Below are 27796 nucleotides of genomic sequence, written 5' to 3'. Positions count from 1 at the left end.
TCTGACAATGCGGGCGGCATAAGGGCGCGCATTGTTATGCATCGGTGTTAAGTTTTCTCCAATATATGGTGCATTTGGAACAACATAACTTTGCAGTATCTCATTTACGTACTTATCAGCGGTCAGAGATCCCCTAGGGACAACGTACAATACTGTACGCGCCTCCGAAGAGATACCACACCATAACTAAACCTCCTTGAAAACTTACTTTAGGGCTAAAAGTGCAATCGGCATATCGTTCACCGTTTCTTCTCCAGACTCTTCTGCGACCATCTGGAAACGTAGACAAAATCTGGACTCATCGGTAAACATAACATTTAAGTCGTTTGCATTCCAATCGCGATGCTCCCTAGCAAAATGTAATCTGGCTACACGATGTTCCCTTGAAAGTTCGAGTCCTATAACGGGTGCTCTAGCATTCAGATTAGCCTCATTTAACCGTCTTCTTACCGTTTGTTTACTAACATTTATGTTTATGACATCTTCATGACTGTTTCTAACCTCTTTAACAGTTGAATTACGATTTCTTAGTACTGAGAACACTATAAAACTGTCCTCTCGATAAATAGTTCTTCTTTGGGGACCTGTACTGCGTGAAACGTCGTATGTTTCAGCTACGGAAACTTGACTTCTTTCGTCCGGAATAAGAGCAACAATAGATACCACAATTTCTGTACTCAACGACATCTTTCAATTGTCAGTGATTGACACAATCACAATAATAATAAACATCTTTGACATTAATAAATAGAAATGACATAGTAAAAACAATTGAAAGTAGCACAGCCTCCTTGTAACACTAAAGTAAGTGTAAGATGATAACTTCAATATCTATCTATATTGAAGCATGTTTACAATTTCTTTAAATTATACCCCTTAGAAAATTATTTTCACACCACTTATGTCTATATATTTTGCTAGAGACCTTAAAAATAACCCAAAGGCAACGAGCGATTTGTCATGCCTTTTTTTTAACAACGAAGTAGTTCGCCAAATTTCCCTGCTTTATTTATCTTTCATTTGTTAAATAGAAACCCTTCCTCTTATCAAAGAAATTAGTTTCAATTGTCGAGTACCCGGCTTACCTTCTAAGAAAAACGGAGATGTTTGTTTTAGATGAAATAATCTTTCCTGTCGAGAGAGAAAGTGGTTAGGTTACAAATACGACCACACTAGCCTTGTCATTTAAGTATCATTTTCGCGTGGCACTCTTCGGCCAATACTCTCACTCTTTTTATCCTTGTCTAAAATCAGAATTCGAGCTCATTTCCGAGTTGGTTCCTGTGGCAAGCGGTTTCTCTTCATCAAACGGCGGTAAGTGTATTTTCAATTCACCATTATCCATATATCTTCATACAGTGCTTCCTATATTACTATTTGTCTATAACTATTTTCTCTTTTGTCAAACAGACGTCTTCCAATTCGAGGACACGAAGTCACTTCTGTTTGCCGTATTTACTACTACCTGATTTGCTACTATATTTACTACTACCTGTATTTACTACTATATTTACTACTACCTGTATTTACTACTACCTGTACTTTTACGTGCTCTTCTTGTTCTTCTGCTTCTGTTTCTTCCCTTTTCGTTCTGCCTACATCATTTTGCGAGATTGCGGATTGAAGCCGCCGTGGTTCGTTACTGTACCTGAATCATCCATACCGCTTGAGTAGTACCAATGTACCTGTTGCAAGGGCAACGCGTCAAGTGCATTTATTATTGAGACTGTTCTACAAAAGACGTCATTACCTGTGCCTACTTGTTGCCGACTAAGTACAATACAGATTATTCAAGTGTGAGTACCGACATTTTTACCTAAATCGTTAGGAGTTGATTTATGACTCCAGCTCGGTGACTTTACTTATTTATGGTTGTTTACTTTAACTCCAACCGAACGAAATATTATGAGTATAAAACTACGGTATAATATATACGTATAAATTACGAACAATTTGTTTTACATGTAGGTTATATTTATGATAAATTCTATATGCATATTGGAGGTGATCACGATCAAACATTTAGTAACTTCATGTTTACGTATTCTCAAGGCGTAAAAATCACTTATTTGCTTTATTTCAAGTTATCAAATATTGACGTAGATACAATTATAATATTTCTTGCTTTTTTCCTATTCTTGCGAATACTACCCCGATCAAGAGACCTTTGCCAGACTAAAGCCCGAGCCATTCTTTGTGTAACCTCTACTCTGTCATTAAAGAGGGGACAATATAAAAGGCTATGTTGACAAGTCACACTGTTTGTCCAGTAAGGTAATGGCGCCAGCCAGGAAAGAAATCTGAAATACTAACATTTGACATTTCAATCATATTTTGTTCTTGAAACAATCTGGTTGATTTATTGCTAATTCATTCTACAAATTAATGATTTACTACTTCACAGTAATTAATTTTTTCGCGAAATTGCTAAAAATATAGGTTACTGTAATTGTAAGGTAAGATCTATGAGATACAATATATATTTATAACTGGATGATATTTATTATACCGTGCGGTCCATATGTATGGAATAAATTCATTTTTAGCGTTATTATGTACTATCTGAAAAAAACCTGAAACAGATCGATTTTTATTCTTAAATTGACAATTTACAGTGTGAAAATATTATCCCCTTCCAGCACCCCCTTTTAATTATAAGAACCCCCTCGAAAATTTTAAATAACAAAGGGGGTCGTGTGGCACCTTGTTAGAAAGGAATTTTAGTCCTCTGTTCAGCAGTATAAAGTTTTTTGAGTTTGTGCAGTCATAACTGAGAAAATTGATTTTTACAATTAAATTAAAAATGTTGACCACCATTATTCACTTCTTGACAATAACCGAGGCGATTTTGGAATTCTCGTACAATATTTTGTATGACCTTGGAGGTTATTTTGTTAGCTTCTTCCGTTATCCTAACTTTTAAATCAGCAATATTGCCTGGTCTATTAAAATATACTTTAAAAATAATCAGGTATTTTCGTATCTGTTCTGCTAAACATTAGGGAAAAAACTTTGAAGATAATAAAATACTAGTCAAAAAGCCAAATAAACAATTGATATGAATCTAGTAGGCTGCTGTCATTTAGGTATTTAAAGTTACTAAAAGACGTCAGTATAATATTTGTGCGCGTATTAAAATTAATTATGGCTCGTTTGTCCGAGACTCAAAGAATAGACATTTTAATTATGATTGGTTTTGGTAATAAAACAAGAATTCAAAAGGAGGTTTGTGAAATGTTTAATAATAAATACCCTGGTCAACAAGTTTCGCAGTCTAGAGTTAGAAAAATTGAAAAGAAGCTTTGTTAGACTGGACATGTAAAAAATATTGAAAAACCAGGTAGAAATGTTAAATTTACTGATGAAAAAAAGTTAGATGTACTTCTAGAGATTGAGGAAAATCCGCATATGACAACTCGAAAACTGGTTGCCGTCAATGATGTAAGTAAATCATCTATTTTGAGAGTTTTGCATAAAGAAAAATATCACCTTTAGAAAGTTCAGTTGGTTCAGGAGTTAAATGAAGATAATCTCGATAGAAGGGAAGAATTCTGTGAAAAAATAATGATGGACAGAATGAACCCAGATTTTCAGTTCATAAACAAAATAGTTTTTTATGATGAAGCGACGTTTCATTTAAATGCAACGGTTTACAAACTCAGAGAAAATCCTCACTTGGTGTGTGAGACACGCAATATCCTAAAAAAATTAACATTTGGGCTGGTATCAATAATAATAAAATTATAAAATTATTGGTCCTTATTTTTTTTTGAGGGCACAGTTGATGGTGAGGTTTATCTAGATTGTTTGATTAACTTTTTAATACCCGCATTACGAAGATTTTTTCCTGATGTCAATCATCCAAATGAGATAGATCGATCTATTTACTACTAACAAGACAGAGCTCTTCCGCATTTTGCACGTATAGTAAGAAATTATTTAAACGAGGTTTTTTCCAATAGGTGGATTGGAAGACGTGGAACGATCGAATGGCCGGCTAGATCCCCCGATTTGACTACTCCCGATTATTTCTTATTGGGATATTTAAAATCGAAAGTATATTTTAATAGGCCAAACAGTATTGCTGATTTCAAAGTTAGGATAACGGAACAAAATGTTGTACGAGAATTCCAAAATCGCATCGGTTATTGTCAAGAAGTGAATGGTGGTCATTTTGAACATTTAATTTAATTGAAAATTACATTGAAAAATACATTCTAAATATGTGGCATAATATTCTCTTCATTCAAACTAAAGTTTTGTGATAGAGACATTATCAAAATTTTACATATTAAAAATCAATTTTCTCAGTTATGTTTGCACCAAACTTAAAAAACTTTATATTTCTGAATAGGGGACTAAAATCCCTGTCTACCAAGGTGCCACACGACCCCCTTGGTTATTTAAAATTTTCTAGGGGTGCTGGAAGGTGATAATATTTTCATACTGTAAATTGTCAATTTAAGAATAAAAATCGACCTGTTTCAGTTTTTTTTTCAGATATTACATAATAACGCCAAAAGTGAATTTATTCCATACATATGGACCGCATGGTATGTCATTGTGTAAAATAAACAAACACTTCGTCAACACGTCAACACTTTATCAAAATAAAATAAAATTAAACCTAAATAAGTTTAAATAAAGGTAAATAGAATTAAATCAAATTAAATCAAGATAATTACGTAAAATTAAATAACAATTATTAAATAACATTAAGTAAAAGCTATACCTGTAAAAACGCTGCTATACCGCTTCTGCTTCATTTCCCATGTAAAATCTCATAAGAAAATGCTAAGGTTCATTCTGCTCATTTTTTGAGCTTTTTTAGGTGTGGGTAGAATAGTTCGTCGGATCGTGTCGTTTGATACATCATTCGAAAGGAGAGGGGTGGCGAATATGTTGAGACAGAAAAAACACATTGTCGCATTGCTACTTTTGCTTAAGCGTGTGATACTTTAAATGAAAGGGAAGGGAAGATAAATTTTGATTTATTTTAAAGAAGGCTTCTGACTGAATACAAAATAAACAACTGTCGAATCCTAACATGCGGCATATCAAATGAAAGGAACAAATATAACGAATATATTTAAATATAAAAAACAAGCAAGGCAACTACTAAAAGCGCACTACACAAGAACATACGAGATGTCATAGGGCACTATAGAAGAAAATAGTTTAACTAAAAGACAAATTTTGATTTATTGACTTAAAGAAGGCCTCTGAGCCTTCTATATATATATATATATATATATATATATATATATATATATATATATATATATATCTAGTTAGTCTAGACCGATTCCATGGATAATGAAAATATTGCGTTGCAATTGCAACGAAGAATAACTCATTAGAAGTGTCAGTGTAAAGTTTCACGTCAAAAATTCAGACCATAAAATTTGAAAAAATGGGATGTCAACCTAAATTGTGAAAATGATTTACCAAGATATGCTAATACCCTTGGATATTAATGACCTTCGTATGCGCCCTTGAAAAATTGGACTTCAAGCTTAGCAAGAGTAAATTTTACATTTAAAATAAAGACTGATCGGTTAGACCAGTGTTTGTGACTTTATTGACTTCTTCTTCTTCTTCTTTCAGTGCCTATTCGTTCCGAATATTGGCAATCATTCTGGCTATAATTATTTTATTGACTGATGCTTTAAATAGATTCGTTGTTGTTGTGGAGAACCATTTCCTCAGGTTCTTCAACCATGATATTCTCCTTCTCCCAATTCCTCGCTTTCCGAATACTTTACCCTGTAGGATTATCTTCAGTAATCTGTATTTAGTGCTGTTTCTCATTATATGTCCGAGATATTCCAACTTTCTCCTTTTAATGGTATACATCACCTCTCTTTCTTTGCCCACTCTTCGTAATACGGTCTCGTTGGTTATCTTGTCTGTCCATGATATCCTTAGAATTCGCCTGTACAGCCACATCTCGAAGGCTTCAAGTTTTTTTTCCATTGCTTCAGTTAGTGTCCAGGATTCAACTCCGTAATACAATATTCAGAAGATATAACATCGTAGGAGCCTTACTTTTATCTCCAGATTAAGATTGTGGCTTTTAAAGAGTTTGACCATGTTATTGAATGCACTCCTAGCCTTCTCTATTCTACATTTTATTTTCTGTGAGTGATCCCATTGTTCATTTACTGTTGTTCCAAGATAGTTATACTGTTTTACTCGGTCCACTGGTGTATTATTGATAAGTAGTTGAGCGTCTCTAACTTTATTTTTGCTGATGATCATAAATTTAGTTTTTGTTATATTTACTTGAAGTCCAAATCTTTCACTTACTTCATTTACTTTGTTTATTAGTTGCTGTAAACTGTTCAAACTGTCTGCAAAAATAACGGTGTCATCTGCATAACGGATGTTGTTTAGGCGTTCTCCATTTAGAAGTATTCCATGTTCGCATTTTTCCAAGGCTTCACTAAATATTTCCTCTGAATATAGATTAAATAATATAGGTGAAAGTATACAACCTTGTCTAATGCCTCGTAGAATCTGGATCATTTCCGTTGGTTCACCTCCAAAATTCGTTCTTATTGTGGCTGATTGGTTCCAGTATAAATTTTGTATTATACGCCGATCTTTATCATCCATTTGGGCTTTTGTTAGAATATCCATCATTTTTTGGTGTTGAACTGTATTAAATGCTTTTTGGTAGTCCACAAAGCAGGTGTAAATATCGCAAGTCATATCTCTGCATCTTTGAAATAATACTTGTAGACTAAACAGTGCATCTCTTGTACCTACGCCTTTCATGAATCCAAACTGTGTGTCTTGTATTCTCTCTTCGCATAGCTTGTATATTCTACGATGTATAATTTTAAGAAAAAGTTTTAATGTATGGCTCATTAGACTTATTAGCCTATATTCTCCGCACTTTTTTGCTCCCTGTTTCTTTGGTAAGGTAATAAATTCTGAAAGTAGCCAATCTTTTGGGATATTGCCTGTGTCATAGATATTATTGAAGATTTTACATAGTACTGTTAAAGATTCATCATCAAGAAGTTTAAGAAATTCAGATTGTACTTCGTCTGGTCCTGGAGCTCTACCTTCTTTTAGTGATATTATGGCTGCTCTTATTTCTGCCACTAGTATAGGCGGTCCTGTTTCCGTAGGTATTGGGGGCTGGTTCTCTCTCTCATCAAAAAATAAATTTCTTATGTAATTTTTCCAGTTATCATTGATACTCTCTTTGTCCACGATTATCTCTCCATTGTCATTAACAAGTTTACTTATTCTTCTGTTTTTACATTTACCTGTAATTTCTCTTACCTTCTTATGCACGTTGAAGTCGTCGTATTTACTTTGGAGAATTTCGATTTCTTGGCATTTTTTCTCCAGTTCTTTCTGTTTGGCTTCTCTGATCTTTCTCTGTATCTCTCGCTGTAATGTTTTATACATGGAGTTATCGTTCTTGTTTTTCCTTCTTTCTTCCATTAGTTGCAGAATCTCTGTCGTCATCCATGTCTTATTCTTACCTTCTTCGTTCTTCATAAAATTGTCTTTAATGTCGTCTATTGTTTTCTTAAGGGATTCTATCTTATCTTCTGTGCTTTCCGTTGTATTATCGATTTCTTTAAATTTTCTATTTAATGTTTTGCTGACTATTTCTTTTACTTCGCTACATTTCAGTTTTCTCATGTCATGTTTTTTTGCAGTTTTTCCGCGTATTTTCTTTAACTTAGTTCTATACACGCCCACTAAAGGATTGTGGTCAGATTGAATATCAGCGCCTGGGTAGGTTTTAATACTGTTGAAACTATTTCGATATCTTTTGTTAACAAGCATATAGTCTATTTGATTTCTAATAATAACGTCTTCTCCGTTGTCTCTAGGTGATTTCCATGTATACAGGCGTCTAGGCGGTAGTTTGTAAAATGTGTTTAGCACGATTAAGTCATGCTCAGCTGCAAAGATACTCATTGTTTCTCCGCGTTGATTTCTCTCTCCTAATCCATGTGGACCAATATGTTGCCCTTCTTTTCCGTTACCTATTTTTGCATTGAAATCTCCCATGATTATAAGGAGTTCGTGTCTCGGTATATCTCTTATAAGGTTGCTTATTTGTTCGTAGAATTCTGATATTTCTTCATCACTATGGTCTGCTGTGGGTGCATAGACTTGTATGATGTTTGTGTTCACCGGTGACGTATTTATTTGTAACAGGAGGATTCTATCGTTCACTGGTATGAAGTTGTTGACTTGTTTGGCTATACTTTTATGCGTGATAATTCCAACCCCATTCTCATATTTACCATTTTCTGATCCTGAATAGTATACTCTGTAGTCTTCTATATCACAACAACTTGAGTCAGCCACCTCATTTCACTTATGCCCATTATTTCTATTTTCATGCGTTCCATTTCTTTAATTGCGCATTGGATTTTTCCTGATTGAGCCATCGTCCTAACGTTCCAAGTGGATATCCTCTTCAGACAATTCGTGTGGACTTTTCTTAAAGGTGTTTTATTGGGTATTTCACAGGGATTTTGCATATTAACGACCTGAGAGGCCCTGTGGTCATGGGAATGACCTCTCTTGCCGGATCTTGGTCTCCGATGTCCATGATCAGTATGCGACTTTTTATTGAGTTGTACAGCCATTATAATTGTACTAGAGATATCTATAGGGATCTTTAATATAGTGGTTTCTCGTTGCCTTCTATATTCTTATGCCGTTGACCAAACCATTGATTCTTCCGCCTTTGGGGTCGGTTTCTCAGCCCCAGGACAAAAGAGTGCCCTACCACCTACCAACTCGTCCGCCCGGAGCCGTTGGTCGGTAAGTGGGGGACTGCAGATAGGGACCGGCAATCACTCGGTCCCTATCTGCGTTAGCCATCAAAATTGATGTTGCCCGTCTTCTACCGCGTGGAGGTGCAGATTCGGATTTTTCCTTCATCGAGATTAAGACCTTTCGGCATTTCCTAATCTCTCCAGAGCTTTAGAAGACTTTATTGACTTTATTGACAGCAGCTCTAAATGTCTTTATGATTTTATAATACTATTAAGTTGAGCTAAAACGAATATCTGAGGCATTGAAACATTGATCAGAAGCGTGCAAGGGTAGAACCATTAAGTTCATAGGGCCCTTTTTGAAAAATATGCAAACTTCTTAGGCTGTGTTAGAAGAATTATGAAGAGAAGACTCGGAAAGTTGTGCATAGGTATTTTTGTTTTTGCATGTAAACTGCATGTCGCATGTGTACACATTTCGTGATTTGAGGTTCGAAGTACTCGAACAGCCCCTTATTTGCTAGATCTGTCTCCCTTTGATTATGGTGTCTCTTCACAATTAAAGAAAAGTCTTAAACGTCTTGCAAATTAGAATGGACTAAACCTGTGGAGGTCTGATTTTCAGAGGAACATAAATTTTTTATAAGGTCTAGAGGCCTTGTAGGTTAGTCGTAATAAAGTATCCAATGAAGAGGAGAGTATGTTGAACAGTACAATACTTTGACTTTCTCTTTTGTTGATTCTATAGTTGGCGAAGAATATTTCAATGTATCCTAGTATATATTTATTAAGCATGTATTATTCTAGTTTCACGTTTAAGTTTTATTTATATGGTCTATTGGCGTTTAAGTATGAGCATTTAAATAAATTGAGATGATACGTAATAGCTGGTTTTAATCTAAATAAAAAAAATAATAGAGTAACAGGTGATTCTGAGAAATCAATCGACTCCTTTAAAATCTGCAAATGACGTTATTAAAATCACTGAAAATTTGTATTCAATGGGAGAATATGAATGGAAGCCACTGAATACATCGCAGTTATGGTTCCAGTTATTCATGCTAAGCAACAGAACGTTCTTTTCATAACATAATATGTTCTGAAGATAAACATAATATGATTATTAAATGAATTATACATAATTTGTATCTGTTTTGCTATTTTTAGAGATGGAGTGGTAAAGTCAACACAAGTTACAACGAGAAATTTAAGTCTTGCAGTTGCTGATTGTTTCTGGAAGATGGTTAAAGAGACGGTTGAACAACAAGCAGACTCATTTAAGGCAAGGCGATTTAATTTAGAAACAGAATGGAAAAATAATTTCCCAAGGTAAAGTGCATTTTTCTGTACATAATTAATATATTCAATTTGAGTTATTTTAGACTTCGTGAACAAGACAGGGACGAACTTTTTGAAAGAGCTAGAACCGAAATTTTGGATGAAATTGTTAATTTATCTCAAGTTAGTCCGAAACACTGGGAAGAGACTTTGTTACAAAATATTTGGGAAAAAGTGTCACCTCATGTTTTTGAAAATATTTATATTCCAGCTGCCCAAACAGGATCAGCAGGTATTGTACTAAAGAGAATAACCAAAAATGCATAATTTAAATAATGAATACCTGTATTTTTGGATTATTGTCAAATATTTTATACCCTACCAAAAAGATAGACTAATCTGTAGTTTATGCGAGTTTATGCGATGTAGTTTTTTTTTTATTAAACTCTAATAAGTCCTGTGGTAATACACATACATACTAATATATACTTGACTATATATCATAATACATACTTGACCTCATTGGTTCTTTCTAGTTCCTTCCCAAATAATTTCAGCTCACTCAGTCCAGTAAATTAGTGAACGCTACTAATTTGGTTTTGGAAGATTTCAGACACCAGTTCTGTATGTGATGAAGGGCATACCGCATTTGATCCTCAACAGTACTGGGAAATTTCCCCTAGTCACTAGTACAGTGTAGTCTGCGAAATACTGGACCCAGATTTCTTGGCTATGAGTCAGGTCGTCAACAACTGTATTCCATAATGTTGGTGGCAAGACACCCCCTTGGGGGCATCCTTTAGTTGCTCTCAGGTTTATGGCACTTTTATACGAATCTATGGATATTATTTTGCTCTGACGCATCTGAATTATAGGTATAGTTAATGGCACTCAGTGATTATCTAAACGAATCTAAACTGAAAAATATGTCACAAAGAATATCAACTACAAAAAGTGCAAATTCAAAGGCATTATCTAAAAGAACACCTTTGTGTTGCTAAATACTGTGTGATACAGCTGGACTACATAATAGAAAAGTATAAAAGAAGTCCTAACGGCAGTTGTGATTCTATCCACAATAAAGCCAAAGTGCGTTCATGATTAAATTGGAAATTCGATAAATTTAAGCGCTACAAAAAAGATAGATGATAGTTTATAAGACAAAGTTGTTTGTATATTTTAAAAGCCATATTAGTCTAAAAAGCATTTTTATTTATACTCCAGATACAATTTTTTAAAAGAAAAAAAATCTATGTTTCCTTCTGTTACTGCTGCATCAAAACAGTCCATTAAATTTTCTAGTGAAAATGGTATTTTTGTTGTTTTCCAAGCCTCAATGCAATCTCTAGCCGTAATGTAACCTTTAGTTTTCAGATCTAACGCTTTAAACATTTCTAAAATTTGTAATTCGGTCTCTTTAAAAAACATATACTTCGCCTGAAGATAATCCTTAATATCGTTAAAGGTTGCAATTTCTTGATTAATTTTTTTGTAGAATAATTCTATTTCCGCATCAGTTGGTGTATCGCCAAAAATTGCAGTATGCAGTATTAAGAATTTTCTTTTGTCTAAGTTTTGTGTTTCACCGAGAATAGTAGAAATTACACTATCTAATCTATTTTTAAATATCATCTTGAAAGTTGTTGAAAGCTGTCAAAACGATTTATTTTACGCGACATTGTTTTAATGCGATATAAGGGTGATATATACTAATGGCATCTCTTAATGGTACAATTTTATAGTATAGTCGATTCATTGGTTGAATTATTTTCGGAACCATACAATATGTCACAACATTTTTTATATTTTTTTATAACAAGTCGAGAATGACCGATTCGATTTGGCTAATTTTTATTTTAAAATATTTGTGTCAAATAAAATAAAATATATTAAATAAAATTAAACAAAATTAAATAAACTTAAATAAGATTATATAGAATTCAATAAAATTAAATAAAATTTGAATAAAATTAAATACAATTACATAAAATTAAATAAGATTATATAAACTTAAATAAAATTATACAAATTATATATTATATAGTATAAATAGTATAAAAAAATATAGACATTAAATTAAATTAAACTAAATAGAATTCAATGCAATTAAATAAAATCAAATCAAATCAAATCAAATAAAATTATAAAAAAATATAAGAAAATGTATAAAATTAAAATATATATATATATATATATATATATATATATATATATATATATAATATATATATATATATATATATATACACATATATATATATATATATACATATATATATATATATATATATATATATATATATATATATATATATATATATATATATATACATATATGTATTTATATATAAAAATTAATTAAAAAATTAATAAAATTGTATAAAAAAGTAAAGTAAATTAAATTTAAATACAATTAAATAAAATTAACTAAAATTAATTAAAATAAACACAAGTTTATTTTAGAAATTTAGAAAATAAGTGTTTACAAATTGAAAGCTTTTAATGAAATTTAATTAATATACCCCTCCATTCGTTATGATTCTATTTAGAATATAATGATATACTATAATAATAAAGCATAAATACAAGATAATAACAAAAATGTATATGATCAATTCATTTTGTAGGCAAATTTTGAAAATTACTTAAATCATTAAACAAAATTTTTTAAGAAAAAAAAAGATTTTTTTTTTAATTTTAAAGAACTTAGATGTGTAGTGTTATTATAAAAATATTAACAATTCAGTAATAAGCAGTAACCTATATAGTAATAACACGGTATAAGAAGTATTCACTTCTGTTGGCACTCCCCAATTGCCATGCTCTTTTTTTTTAATTATTTTATTGATTTTTATACTTTTGCTGTTTTATTTTTAATTCAACATAACAATTGTTTGTTATTTCTACTTTATTAGTTTATATTTTAAACTTTGTGATTATGTATAACCAACTTGTTCCTCTTAGGATGCTTTACTAAGTTTTTAATTAATCAATATGATATGATTCGGTTTTGAATATGTTTTTACTGAAAAGTTATTAATTAAATAATTCAAAACTTCATTTTTCAAAGGCATTTTAATATACAGGGTGTTCAATTAAGTCGGCACCATATGGGAAACTTTTTTATTTTTAGTTTTATGAAACAATGTTATTTTTTATAAAAAATTCTGAATGTTTTAAAATCTAATACAATCATCAAATATTATATATTTTCAGTCATATACGCGATTTGTAAAAAACTATGACTAGTCTTGACAGGTTTTTTGTCGGTCCAGGCGGCATCAAACCACTGCCTTCGTGGTCTCCCTCTTCGTCCTTTTCGTCCCTTGTTCTACTGCTTGCAGGACTCTTATTACGTTTCTTTCTTTTGGCATTCGTAAAACATGTCCCAACCATATAATTCTCTATGCTCTGATTTTCTGCGTTATTTTGAGTCTCTTATAAATCTCCATTAGCTCCTGGTTTGTTCTTGTGCGCCATTTCCCATTAGCTTCCTTTATACCGTCAAAAACTTTTTTCAGGATCTTCCTCTCCCAAATCTCTAACTTTTCTTCTTTTTGATTCGTTGTCCAAGTTTCACATATATATACAATACTGTTAGTCTCACTATTGTTTCATAAGTTCGAATCTTGGCTGCCCTGGACACGTTTTTTGCCTTCAACAGGCATTTAATGATGCTACTACTTTGCTGCCTTTCAACAACCGCTTATCTGTTTCTATCTCTTCGCCTCCTCTATTTGTAACTTTTACTCCAAGGTACTCAAATTCTATTAACTTCTTAAATTTATACTCTGCCTCTTCGTTACCGTTTCCCCTCTCATTTCCATATACTTGATTTTTTCTTAATTTGTAGTCAGGCCATATTTTTTTAGCTTCTTCTTCAAATTTTGTAAACATTCTATTCTTGAACGTATCAGAAATACCAAGTCATCTGCGAAACCTATACATTGTTGTCTCTTGTTAAGAATCGTGCCACTTGTATGGATCTTGACTGCTCTAATTATTTTTTCTAGTACTAGGTTAAATAAGTCTGTTGACAGGGGATCTCCTTGTTTTAATCCTCTATTGACGTTAAGCGGATTTGAAAGACTTCCTTCTATCATAACTTTATTGATTGTATTAGTGTCATTTGAAGTAATGGTATCAGTTTCTCTGATATTCCTAGTGATCTCTAACTTCGTATAGTCCGTTTCGTGAGATGGAGTCTTGGTTTTATTGATAACTGTTATTTTGTAATAACTTAAGCATAAAAATTTAATCGGTTGTTGTTCTTCCCTATCTGAAACTAGCCTGGTAGTCTCCTATTAGCTCTGTTTCGTTGGTTTTTATTCTACTTCGTATAATTTTTGCTAATACTTTATATACTACTCTTAATAGTGCGATTGCTCTGTAATTTTCACAGACAGTTTTATCATCTTTCTTGTGAATTGAGCAGATAAGTGAAGTGTTCCAGAGCTCCCGAATTTTTCCCAAATTTCGTTTTCCCAAATTTTTATAATAAGTCGAGCTATCTTTTGCTAAAGTATGTCTCGTCATACTTTTACTATTTGTGCTGGCACTCAACTTTCTTCTGCAGTTTTATTAATTTTAAGTCTCTTATTACTTCTATTACCTCCTGCTCTATTGGTTCTTGTGTTTATTGTTGTTCTGTTTCTTCTTGTGTTCATTGTTTTATTTCTGTTCCTGTTTGGCCTTTATCCTTTAATAATTCATTGAAATACTCTGCCCATCTGTTTACTTTTTCTGGATTGTCTCAAAGTAACATATTATCTTTATTTCTGCAAAATTTTTGACTTTTTTTTAAACATAGTTGTCGTCTATTATTTCTAGTTTTTTTTTTCCAGTAATTTTCTCTTCTTTTGTCTGCATAATCGTTTAGTTTCTGTCCTTTTGGTTTTGTAATGCTCTTTACTCTTTTCTGTATTACTTCTAATATTTTCCATTTTTGCGTTATTCCGTTGCGCTAGGATTTTTATGCAGTCCTTATCAAACCAGTGTTCTCTCTTTTATTTTTCTGCTTTTCAAATGCTAATGTATGCCGCTTGTGTCATGGCTGTTTGTATTTCTTCCCATTATTGTTCTAGGTTTCCCATCGTGATTATTCCCAATCTCTTGTTTATTTCTTCCGCTATTCCTTTTGCTACCTCTTTATCTTGGAGCTGCTCTACCTGGTATTTTTTCCGTTGTTTTTCTTTTCTTTGGGAATTTCTTGCTTAGTGTGCTTATTGTCAATATATGATCACTGTCTCTTATTGGTCTATTGTCTATTATATGGTCACACATTCCTACTCTTATGTTTCTATCGTTAAGTTTTCATCCTAATATCAGGTTTTTCTTCTAACTGCATTTCTCTCATGTGTTCGATTCTTTCCTATAGTTTCTTTACTGCTCTTTTAAAGTTCTGATTCTCTTGCCTCATCTCCATTAGTTTCTTATTGTTTTCGGAATTTTCCTTCCTCACTTGCTTTATTTCGTTTATCATTTCTTCATTTTTCCCCATCAGTTCTTTCATTTTTGTGGCGATCTCTTTGTTTATTTGCTTCCTTTAAAGCTATAATTTTGTCTTCCTATTTTCCGTTTATTCCCTTCGTCGGTTTCTACCTCGCTTGTCGTTTCGTTTTTATATCTATTTATTGTATTTTATTTACTTTTGTCTTTACTTATTTAACACCATTACTTGGTTTTTATTGGGAATTACGTTAAGATGTCGCTCTTTTAGTTCAATTGGGAACTTGAATTTAGGTGAATTCTTAGAAGACTATAAGAATGATATAATAATATAATAACAACTAATAATAATTTAATTAATAATACGATTTAATATAAAATGTGTTGTTAATATTTCAGTCTAAAACCAACTCTGTATTTTATTCGTCACCTTAATCACTGTGTAATTAGCACTTCGGAAAGAAGGCAAAAGCTAGCCGACCAATCGGACCTTGACTTCTTATCAGTGATAAAAACTGGATTGGTTTTATTGACGATGCCACCTGTTAATAATTTTAAAGATATTTTGAATAACTAGGTTAGAATAATAATGCAATAATCTCGTTGTTCGTATACTCCATTTCACTTTCACTCACTGTATGAATACTCTGTACTAATTTGGCGATTGATGTACTCGTCTTATTAAGTTTTTTTACGAAGCGGATTTAAATCGACATCACTGTCTCTCTACTAGAACTGTTCTCAAAAAAAAACCGTGCATACCGCGTATATATGACTGAAAAAACTTTAATATCTGTTGATTGTATTTTACGTTTTAGACCATTTAGAACTATTTATAAAGAATAACTATTTTATAAAACTAAAAATAAAAAAGTTACCCATATGGTCCAATTAAGTCTGCACCATGTGGAAAACTTTCATATTTATAGGTTTATTTAAAAAAGTTATTTTTTTAATTAAAAAAAAAAATAATTTTATGTAATAGTTTCCAATATCCACAATTCATATTTTTTAACAAACCGCGAATTACGATACATTAACCCGGGTTGTCAGCGGTATTGCAATTCAATAGTCCAGCCAATCAGCAGTTTCGACACATATTGCAGACACGTCGTCATCAATTAATTTCTTTTAAATATTGTAAATTTTTATTTTAAAGTCAGTTGTAATTATATTAAATAAAGTGCTGTTACTCTGATATTTGTACCTTTAAAAGAGCCTTTTTAAAAAGTACCTTCGGGAGTGACAACCCTTAGGTGGCGCAGTCAGTAGGATTAGAGGGAGAGTCTCCAGAAGCTCCTCGTCGTTTGAAACGTTTATTCGCTACCGAACCCAAATCCAGGAAAACTGCAGCTGTTTAACCCACGGATTCTAGGCAAATTGGCACAGAAACATATTTATGAAGAAAGCTGAAAAGAAACTTGTACCAAAAAGGAATGCATCCAAGCATAATCCTATACCTGTAAGAAAATTTCATCTTATTTCTAATTCTAATATCATTTCACAAATATGATCTTTTAGAATAAACGATTCTCTTTCAACAATTTTTGTATCTAATATAGAATCTAGTGAAAATATTAAACCAGATTTACATTTAGTTGACAATAATCATATTCTTAAGTTCACAAATTCGTTTGAAATACCTTCTATAATTATTACACCAGCATCCATTTCAAATAATTCTAACATGGCACCCATTTTTGATGTTACTAAAGACCTTTCTATCGTACCAGCGTACGACGGCAATCCAAATGAACTCCACAATTTTATTGATGTTATTTCCATGCTTATAAACCATTTCTGGGATCATACAAATCCCGAAAATTTTCAAAATCACATGTTTACCCGGGGAATTATGAACAAAATTAAAGGAAGAGCTAGAGAAACTATTTCTGTATACGGCTGTAAAGACTCGCCTTCAATAAAATCAATTCTTGTCCAAAATTTTGCAGACCAACGTAACGAAAACTCATTAACTATAGATTTAGTTAATCTTCATCAAGCTCCAAACGAAAACCCTCATCAATTTCATGAAAAAGTTATGAGTCTTAAATACTATTTCAAATCATATTGAATTACACACAGAAAACGAGGAAGTTAAAAGAAGTAAAAAATAATTTTTCCAACAACAAGCTCTAACCACATTTTTGGCAAGCCTAAGAGAACCCCTAGGATCAAGAATTCGATCCATGAGAACACCGAATCTCGTTCTTACTATCCATTATATTCAGGAAGAAAATAACATTAGATATCTCCAAAAAACTCATAATTATTCCTTATCATCTTCTAATAAACCATCTACGACTTCACAAACACAGAGACCCAGTTTAACTTATACACCCGCTCCTACACGATGGCAGCCTGAGGTGCTCAAGCCCCAATGGCCACAGCCATTCTTTAGGTCAAATCAAATGCCTTTGCAACAACAGCCATTCAACAATAATCCAAGAGGGACATTTCAACCCCTAGATTCCAACAAAATCATCAAATCACTCCATATGCACAAAATTTTACGGCTAATCAACCCAATTTTCATATATCAGTTCCATCTCAATCATATAAACCTACACCTATGAGCGTATCTACACGCCAAACCGGCTTGAATAGACCCCAATCTCAAAGAAGCTTTCGCCTTCAACAAACAGCCAGCCACCGATTCACCGTAGAAGAACTCTTTAATATCGAACAACAAAAGGAAAATTATAATTACGATGAAGGTATAGACAATGACACATACCCAGGTTACCCTTATTATGAACAAGAGAGCCAAGAATATGAGGAAGATATAAATTTTCAACGTTTTGACAAAAGAGAGCTTCCTTACATTAAAATAAATTTTAGGACAAGAGCCACTAAATCTTTCCTTAATCCTGATATAGCCAATAAATTCTACAAGAATAATATTAAATATGAACCATTTATCGTTACATCAATTTTTCAAAATCATTCACAAGATTATTGTGTAGAAATTCCAATTTTTCCCGAATTTAACTCCGATATTAACCTAAAATTTTATCTTTTCAAATTTCACAAGACATTTGACGGTCTTATCGGTCTCGATAATCTTAAACTTTTCTATTCTTCCTATTAATTACTATGTCACAAACAAAGCCCAATTCTATACAGTCCAGCTAGAGCCCCAATCAATTACCCAAATCAGATTGCCAGTAAAGGAAACATCAGGTACAATCGTCATCCCTAGACAAGAAATCGAAGGTGCTATCCTAAGAGAAACTCTCACTGTTGCGTGTAATCAACTTGCCTGGACCGAGCTAGTCAATAACACCGATGAATATATCCAAGTAGCATTAACTGATCCCATTAAAAGTCAACCAATAAATCTCGAAGAATATCATATATACACGTCAGATATCACACCTAGCGAAGACAGTAATTTCAGAGATGTCGATCCTCCTCTTAGAACCGATTATCTTAATACAGAAGAAGAATCTCACCTAAGACGACTGTGCAGGAAGTTTGCAGAGATATTTCATCATCCAGACGATCCTTTAACATTTACTAACCAAATAAAACACCATATACGAATCAAAGACGAAGTTCCAGTTTATACCAAGTCATATCGGTATCCACACAGCCATAAAGAAGAAGTACGTAAGCAGATCACTTCGATCCTCGATTAAGGAATCATCAGACCGAGTCAATCACCCTGGTCATCCCCAATCTGGGTCGTTCCAAAGAAACCAGATCCAGAAAGGAAGGTGAACGAGAAGACTATCGATGACCGATATCCAATTCCAAATATAACAGACATTCAGGATAAACTAGGACGCTTCCAATACTTTTCAACCCTAGATCTAGCCAGCGGATTCCATCAAATTGAAATGGCCTAAAAAGATATCCAGAAGACTGCATTTAACGTTGAAAATGGCCACTATGAATACCTGAGAATGCCGTTCGGACTCAAAAATGGACCCTCAACATTTCAGAGAGTAATAGAGAACGTACTAAAAGGACTTATAGGAGAAATATGTCTGGTCTACATGGACGACATTATTGTATTTTCAACGTCTCTCCAAGAACACATGGTAAATCTTAAGAAGATTTTTGAAAGATTAAGAGAAACAAGATTAAGATACAAGTTGGCAAATGTGAATTTCTTAAGAAAGAAATCGATTTTCTAGTCCACGTCGTAACCTTCGAGGGAATTAAACCAAACCCGACTAAGATTAGAGCCATCATAGACTATCCTGTACCAAAAACAGCAAAAGAAATTCGAGGATATTTAGGATTACTTGGTTACTATAGAAACCTTTGCCAAAGGACTTTAAGGACTTTGCCAAAATTACAAAACCACTTACCATATGTCTTAAAAAGGATGCAATAATTAAACACACCGAAAATTTTTTAAACTGTATCAAACCCTGTAAAAGCTTATTGATTAATGAACCACTTCTGCAATATCCAGACTTCACTAAACCCTTCAACCTTACGACTGATGCAAGCAACTTCACTATAGGAGCCATCCTATCACAAGGTCCAATAGGAAACGATAAACCTATCACCTATACATCCAGAACTTTAAATGAAACTGAACTGAAATATTCGACTATCGAAAAGATGTTAATAATTGTGTGAGCTACTAAATACTTCCGCCCATACCTTTTCGGACGAAAATTCAAAATTTTATCCAACCATCGACCACTACAATGGCTATTATCACTTAAAGACCCAAACTCAAAGCTTGTCAGATGGAGATTAAAGCTGGAGGAATTTGACTACAAAGTAATATTATATAAAAAAGGCAAATCTAACACCAATGCAGATGCTTTATCCCGTGTCGAAATTTATACGAAAGAATTAAACAGTGTAGATGAGAACATGGAAGGAATAATAAAACTCCTCTCAAAACAAGATGACGATGATATCTCTTTTAGGATATAACAACTCCATTCATTCATCAACTAAACAAAAGCCAATCGAAATTCTAAATGGCCATTACGATCCTCAAGATCCATTTGACATCGATATTAATAGAGCCTTAATAAATAACTATACACAGAACCACTGATTAAAGACAAAAGAAATCTACAGTGAAATAAACAAAAAGCTACAAGAAACCAAACAGAAAAAGATTGAGAAAATAAATGAAAAAAGACAAACACAAATAACTTATAAACCCAGCACAAAAGTTTACACTAGAAAAACAGTTAAAAGAAACAAACTTATTTCGAGATTTTCTTCCCGCATTGTGAAAAATAACAATCCCGTAACAATAGACACTCAAGATACGTCGATACACAAAAAGAACATCAAATTCCAGCCAAAGACTAGCGCTAAAACTGCTTTACAGATGTACCTTAGTAGCAGCCCAACAAATTTAAATTCAAAACCTGAAGGACAATTCAGGAATCCTCCCAGTAAAACTTGGACAAGCGAGGATACAGACCAGCACTTATGACTTCATCCACTATTTCCATATATAACCCATCGCAGAAGAGATTGAATCCATAGAATCTCAGTATATTACTACCAACAGAGCAATAGAAAATGGACTTAGTCAACCATCTTTTGACAGCCTACAAAACTTTGATTAAACTGTACAGTACCTCCTCCAGACAGCAAAAGAGAAACTAGACACAATATATCCAATATCCAGAAGCAAAAGAGGACTTATAAACGGATTGGGAAGTGTAATAAAATCCATTTCTGGTAATCTAGATCAAGAAGATACTGAAAGATATAACGCCGCCATTAAATCACTTGAAAATAACCAACAGAATATTATTACCAATATCAATAGCCAACTCAGTCTCAATAAGAGAATAATGACAAATTTTAACCAAACGATTTCACTACTTACACATAATCAAGAAATCATAGCTGAAGAGACAAACAAAATTAACTTAGAGATGAACCAATTCGTTTTCGATTTTCATGATTATATGCAAGTTCGAAATATGTTTGACCAAATAAATCTAAATTTACAAACAATTATACAAATACTGGATGTTCTACAAACAACAATTACATTTGCAAGAATCAAAACTTTACACAACTGTCTCATCAAACCTGAAGAAATAAAATGGACCGTGCAAAAGATGCTTGTACACCACCCTGCATTATAGATTCCCTATATTCAAGAAGAAGACTTAACCAAATACTATGAAATCATAGACATTGATGGTTATTACACGAATCACATCCTTGTTTTCATCTTACATTTTCCCATCCTTCATTCCAAGTCGTTCACATACTTCCATTTATACTCACTCCCAACTAATAATCACAAAATAATCATTCCACCTGGTCCATACCTAGTCCACAACTCAGACCTTTTTCAATATATGGATCTACCATGCAAAAGAAGCGGATCCAAATCATTCATCTGTCCTGAGAAATTTCCACAAGAGAATAACCAGACTAATGACTGCCTCATCCAAATTCTCCAGTTAATCAATGATGCTTCCCAATGCCAAAGTGTTCCTGTCACTGTCACTACAAGTTTCATCCAAAAAGTATCAGATCCACAATACATTGCTGTTTTTCCAAAGGCTACGAAAGTATCTACCCATTGCACCACCACTGAAATAGAAGTACTCGAAGAGACCTATCTAATTGAGTTACCGCCAGGATGTGAACTACGAACCAATAATTAAGTTTACACGAATTCCAAAACAACAATTAAAGAAGAACATTACCGAAAGTCAAGACCACCACTATTCTGAAGAACCAACCAATAGTCAAACCCCTAAAATTGGACAGAATTCCTTTAGACGAACTATACAAGTTATCACAGGAAGAAGAAAGGTTCCAATCCATACTCCCAACACAAATGGGCCACAGCTACATATGGACACCACCGATATATATCCTGGTAGCAATCCTTTTAATTTTTGGTTTTCTCAAGCTACGCAAACTAAAAAAAGAAAAAGATTAGCAGAATCCAACCATAACAGAAGACATCCCTGACCAAAGCCAAGAGTCCTCAGAAACAGTTCACAGAGTTTTGTTCATCATTCACAAAACTTCCTCAGGGGATGGAGAAATTACGATATATTAACCCCGATTGTCAGCGGTATTGCAGTTGAATAGTCCAGCCGATTAGCAGTTTTGACACATTGAACACACAGTTTTGTAAATTTTTATTTTAAAGTCAGTTGTAATTATATTAAATAAAGTGCTGTTACTCTGTTAGTTGTACCTTTAAAAGGGCCTTTTTAAAAAGTACCTTCGGGAGTGACAACCCTTAAGTAGCGTATATGACTGAAACAATTTAATATTTGATGATTGTATTTTAGGGTTTAGAACATGCAGACTTAATACTGCATAAATGTATTATCTATGCAATTATAATCAAAATGTATTATTAAATTTAAATATAAAACCAACTGGTACTTGTCAACATATTCATAATGACTAATGTTTTACTATCCCGTAAACCTCTAGTTATTTTTATTAATATATTTTATATAATGAAATTAAAAATAAAATAATAAATCACTATGCTAGAGTTAGTTGTCTAAGTTGAAGTTGTTTCATGCGCTTTCGGGCATTCAAAAATAACTTTCCAATTTTGAAGATTTTGTTTTCTTGTAAAGATTCAGCACTTACTTCAAATTTTGTGGTGTCAGTAGCTTTCTTCCGCCATGATCCTTTGTTTAGTCAACTTTAAAACTTCGTTGCTAGCTTGAGAAATTTTGATAACACTAGAAATATTTAAATTTAAGCTGCTGTAACACACTACTGGTATTAGTGGCCCTCGATTATCTTATAACGGTCATTGAGTTGTTTTGGCAATTTGTGCTTTTTGAAGTACAATAAATAATTGCTTATTCGCAGTATTGTAGGATTGTTTACATTACACAAAAATCAGCGGCGGCCGGCCAGGTGAAGTAGGTGAAGGTGAGGTTCACCAAAAAATATAATTAAATTGAGACAAATAAATAAAAAATGAAAACAACATTATTATATCTAAATTCTGAAATCAATTATTTATTCTCTTTTAATTAATCTAAAAATTAAAAAAGACAACTAGCTTTATTAGCGGTACGTACTTGACGGTCAAGTCCTGACCTGTGTCACTAGCCGTGTATAATAGGATTCAGGAAGAGGTGGATATAATTTTTGAAATGCGAAATCCATCTGCATCAGCGTTCACGGTTGCCATGGCAACGTGACGTCAGCCTATCCTTAGTGATAGCTGAGAAAACTGGTGCGTGCAGTTCCGCTTAAAAATATATTATTCGTCTTCACCCACTGTTGGATGTGTATTTGGCATTCCTATTTTTCGGAAATTTCTCTAAGCGACAATATTTTGAAATTTAGTCCATTATATATATATATATATATATATATATATATATATATATATATATATATATATATATATATATATATATATTTATATAGTATAGTATAGTATTTATTAGTTTAGTTTAGTCACAGTATTAATTTTATTTGTTTAGTGCACTTTATTAATACATTTCTCTGTGGTTTGTTTCGGATTTCGGAATAAAGTGTTCTCCTCTCGTGGATTTCGTTTGGACAAAAATAATTTTAGAGAGACATGAATCCAATTAATGACTTCTTCTTCTTCCTATGCCGTCTCCATTAACGGAGGTTGGCGACCACATTTCTAAAAATTTCTCTGTCTTTTGCAACGTGGAATAAATCGTCTACAGTCATGTTTGTCCAGTCTCAAATATTTCGCAGCCATGATTTCCTCTTTCTACCTATTCCCTTTTTGCCATCGACTCTACCCTGCATGATGACCTGCAGAAGACTATATTAAATGGTGGCTAAATTAATGACTTGGTGTGTAATATATTAGAGACTCCATTTAGACATTGGAAAAATGAAGATAAAAGGGATGTTCTTTTACATTGTCGACCAACCAGTATTTTAAACATCTGCGTCTGATCCAGAGTGGTCGGCTGCAATCAGCATCTGACTTAGAGTGGTCGGCTGCAATCAGCATCTGACTTAGAGTGGGTGGCTGAATCGAAACTCACCAACCCGTCTTAGCAGGCGTGCTGTTTTAATCGCCAAAAAACCCTCAATGAAATGTCGAGGTTCAGAACTAAAATACCCCAGTCAAGCAGAACGATTCGTATCTAGTATAAGTGCCCTAAAAAACTGTTTTCAAGTTATTAGGGCCAGAAACTCTTAACATTTTTTTAACGAATTTTTTATGAGATTTGGGCGCGAAGTAGACCAAAACTCCTTTTGGCTCCGGCAAGCTTTCCTCATCTTCACCACTTTTTTAGGCCACGAGCCGCCGCTGACAAAAATTTGTGATGATACTAAAAATTACCATAGCATCTCTGAAAATAATAACAACACTTCCTAACTGTCATTTGCACTCCATAAATGAAACATAAATTAAAGTACTGTTTTTCAAGTAGCAATTGTTTTCTAAATTTTTATTCTATTGAACATAAAAATGGTGTATATGGGCGTTTCTCTGCTGTTTGGAAATTTTCTGTACGAAACCTAAAGACGAAATACGAAACTATCCTAAGCATGTTTTATTAACTGTTGAGAATGATTCGTAATAAAATAAAGAGAAATAGTAAATTACCAATCATAACATTTGAAATTTTACATCTTCTTGAAATTTGCATAAACCAGGACTACTTTGAATTTAATAATCAAATATATACAAATAACAGTGCAGGACTTATAATGGGTAATCCTATAAGCTCATTGCTATCAGATATTTTTATGGATCATCTAGAGACAAAGATTTCAAAACATCCCATATTCAAACAGTTTTTATATTAGTGGAGATACGTAGACGACGTACTGGTATGTTTCACAGGAACTAACAGGCAACTCGACCAATTTTTATCGTATATTAATTCACTTCATAGTCATATTGAATTTACAATAGAAACAGAACAAATTTAATCCATAATTTTTTTAGATTTAAAAATTATCAGACTTAAAAGCAAACATGACTTCTCCATATTTCATAAACCTACCCATACTGACACGACTATACACAATTCATCATCCCATCCCATACAACATAAACTGGCAGCCTATCATAGTATGTTACATAGATTAACAGAAATTCCGATGTCAAAATACAACTTTGAGACAGAATTAAATATCATTAAGCAAATAGCAGTAAACAATGGATACAACGAACAAACATTGAATAAAATTTTAAATAAAAAACTACACAAGAAAGCCCTGAAATTAGTATTTCCACCACCAGAGAAAAAACCCAGTACCTTCTGCTCGATTACATATACAGGCAAAATATCAACAAAAATAGCCAAACACATAAAAAAGAAAGGAAGAACACCAGCTTTCAGAACAAACAACAACTTAGGCAAATATATTAAAAACAACAAGAGCCAAAATTAAAAGCACTTACACAGTGGTGTATACAAACTTAAATGTGACGACTGCCCAAAAACTTACATCAGTCAAACTGGTAGAAATTTTAATAAACGAATAGCAGAACATAGAAGGGCTTTCAATAATAGAAAAACAGATTCTACATACGCACTTCACCTGCTAGATCATAATCATTCTTTTAATGACGAATTTCAAATTCTTCACATTCAAAATAAAGGCTTTAAGCTATCTTTGTTAGAATCTATGTAAATTAACAAATTAAAAAAAAAACTTGAGACAAACAGTTCTCCCCTCCTCAACCTATTTGATTAAAGATGAGAAAGGCACTCTGCTGAAACAGCTGTAGTGATAAGATTCTATAATAAATTTTGTGAAAGTTTTGAAAACAAAGTATTTAGTGTTTTATTGTTACATAAAATAATATTCCTTTTAGACATAAATATGGATCTGGTAACTTCTGCAATATTTGGTCAAAACTGACATCAGAAACCTGTTTGGAGTTACGCTATTTTGTTTAGTGCTATTTAACTCCAGGTACGCTTTTTTTACTATTTTCAGAGTTTTAATAACGAAAAATTTATTTAAAATAATTGGTTACCTATCTAGTATGAAGCCACAGCTGTTTCTTTAATCTTATACGTTTAAATAATTTTGTTTTATTAGGTATTCATGTAAAAATTACAGTCCATTTCCCTGACTATTTAATGGAAGGGTCGGTCACCTGGCTATAAAATGGCAGGGACTGTTATTTTTACATGAATACTTAAAAAAAACCAAATTATTTAAACATATCAGATTAAAGAAACATCTCTGGCTACATACTAGATAATCAATTATTTTAAACACATTTTTGGTTAATAAAACCTGAGAATATTAAAAAAATCTTACCAGGGGACTGTTTTCACTAACGGCTGATACGCAGAGAACAAACTTCACACTGATTACGTTTCGTTTCATAATCTAAATGTTCCGGACTAAATCAAAATTTGACTTCAACGCAGACTGTTAAAATAATTTGAGGACAGCTTTTGCACATAGATATTTGGATTAAGTTTTATTTTGAAAATATAATGGTGATGTCAAAAATTGCTTAAAAGGGATATCAGGGGACTGTGTTTTGAGATGTTTGAGGTTCACTTATGCAAATACTTCATTATTAAATTACTAAATACGCTATGACTTGCCAAGAACACCTAATAATATATAGTGATTGAAAAAACTTAAAAATATTAACATTTATTACATAAAATTATTACATTAAAATTAAAATAATACTAAAAATTATTATTAGGGAACTTCTAAGTAACTGGTTATTTGTGACGGTAAATATCATGGATGGCGTACGCAGAAATATAATTGATGGCGTGCAATGAACCATAAAGGAAATCATGTATTTCGAATGTGGAGGGAGACTGCCGGAGACTGAACATACACTGCCGAATAGAGAATTAGAGTCACCCCGTAATTATTGTAAATTTAGAAATTTAAAATTTTTTCGTATTATTTACGTTGTCTTATAGCACACTAACTAGTTGCTTAAAAAAACTTTAAAAAAATTCGATATTGTCCGTGATGTCTGGTTTTAATATGTTTCTTATTGTCGTATTAACTTCCTTATGTATTTCCTTATTTAATTTCTGTATTTCTGTCATCTTTAATTTATTATTTTTCGGTTTCGGTTTCGTATCGGTTTTTTTGAGCGCCCTGATTATATTCGTTCTTAGTGTTTCTTTAAAATCATTTATGTGTTTCTCTTGGATCTATTGGTTTTAGGTTAGGTTCACGATTTTTCTGGTAATTGGTACTGTTTTGCATAAGTTCTGTAGGACTACTTTTTTTGCATAATTAGTTTATTTCTTTCTATTTTTTTTATTTTAATTACTTCCCAGATTGAATCTATTGACTACCGATACATCTGTTACTATATATCTCTAATTGACTAATATGTAATCAATTTCGTTTTTGGTTTTCTCGTCTGGGCT

General features: G+C 32.7%; 1 protein-coding gene across 2 annotated transcripts in view; it reads left to right on the top strand.

Moving 5' to 3' along the window:
- Opa1 (Opa1 mitochondrial dynamin like GTPase) overlaps positions 1–27796 on the top strand; it is a 213901-nt gene that overhangs the window by 88187 nt on the left and 97918 nt on the right. For both annotated transcript variants that reach the window (XM_072537687.1, XM_072537686.1), the window contains 2 exons: positions 9927–10088; positions 10142–10329. In XM_072537687.1, the coding sequence (XP_072393788.1) occupies positions 9927–10088; positions 10142–10329 (350 nt within the window). The remainder of the gene's footprint in view (positions 1–9926; positions 10089–10141; positions 10330–27796) is intronic.

This window comes from Diabrotica undecimpunctata, chromosome 7 (assembly GCF_040954645.1).
Source record: "Diabrotica undecimpunctata isolate CICGRU chromosome 7, icDiaUnde3, whole genome shotgun sequence".
Classification (NCBI taxonomy): domain Eukaryota; kingdom Metazoa; phylum Arthropoda; class Insecta; order Coleoptera; family Chrysomelidae; genus Diabrotica; species Diabrotica undecimpunctata.
The sequence above is the reverse complement of the archived record's forward strand: the minus strand, read 5'-3'. Positions and strand labels throughout refer to the sequence as shown.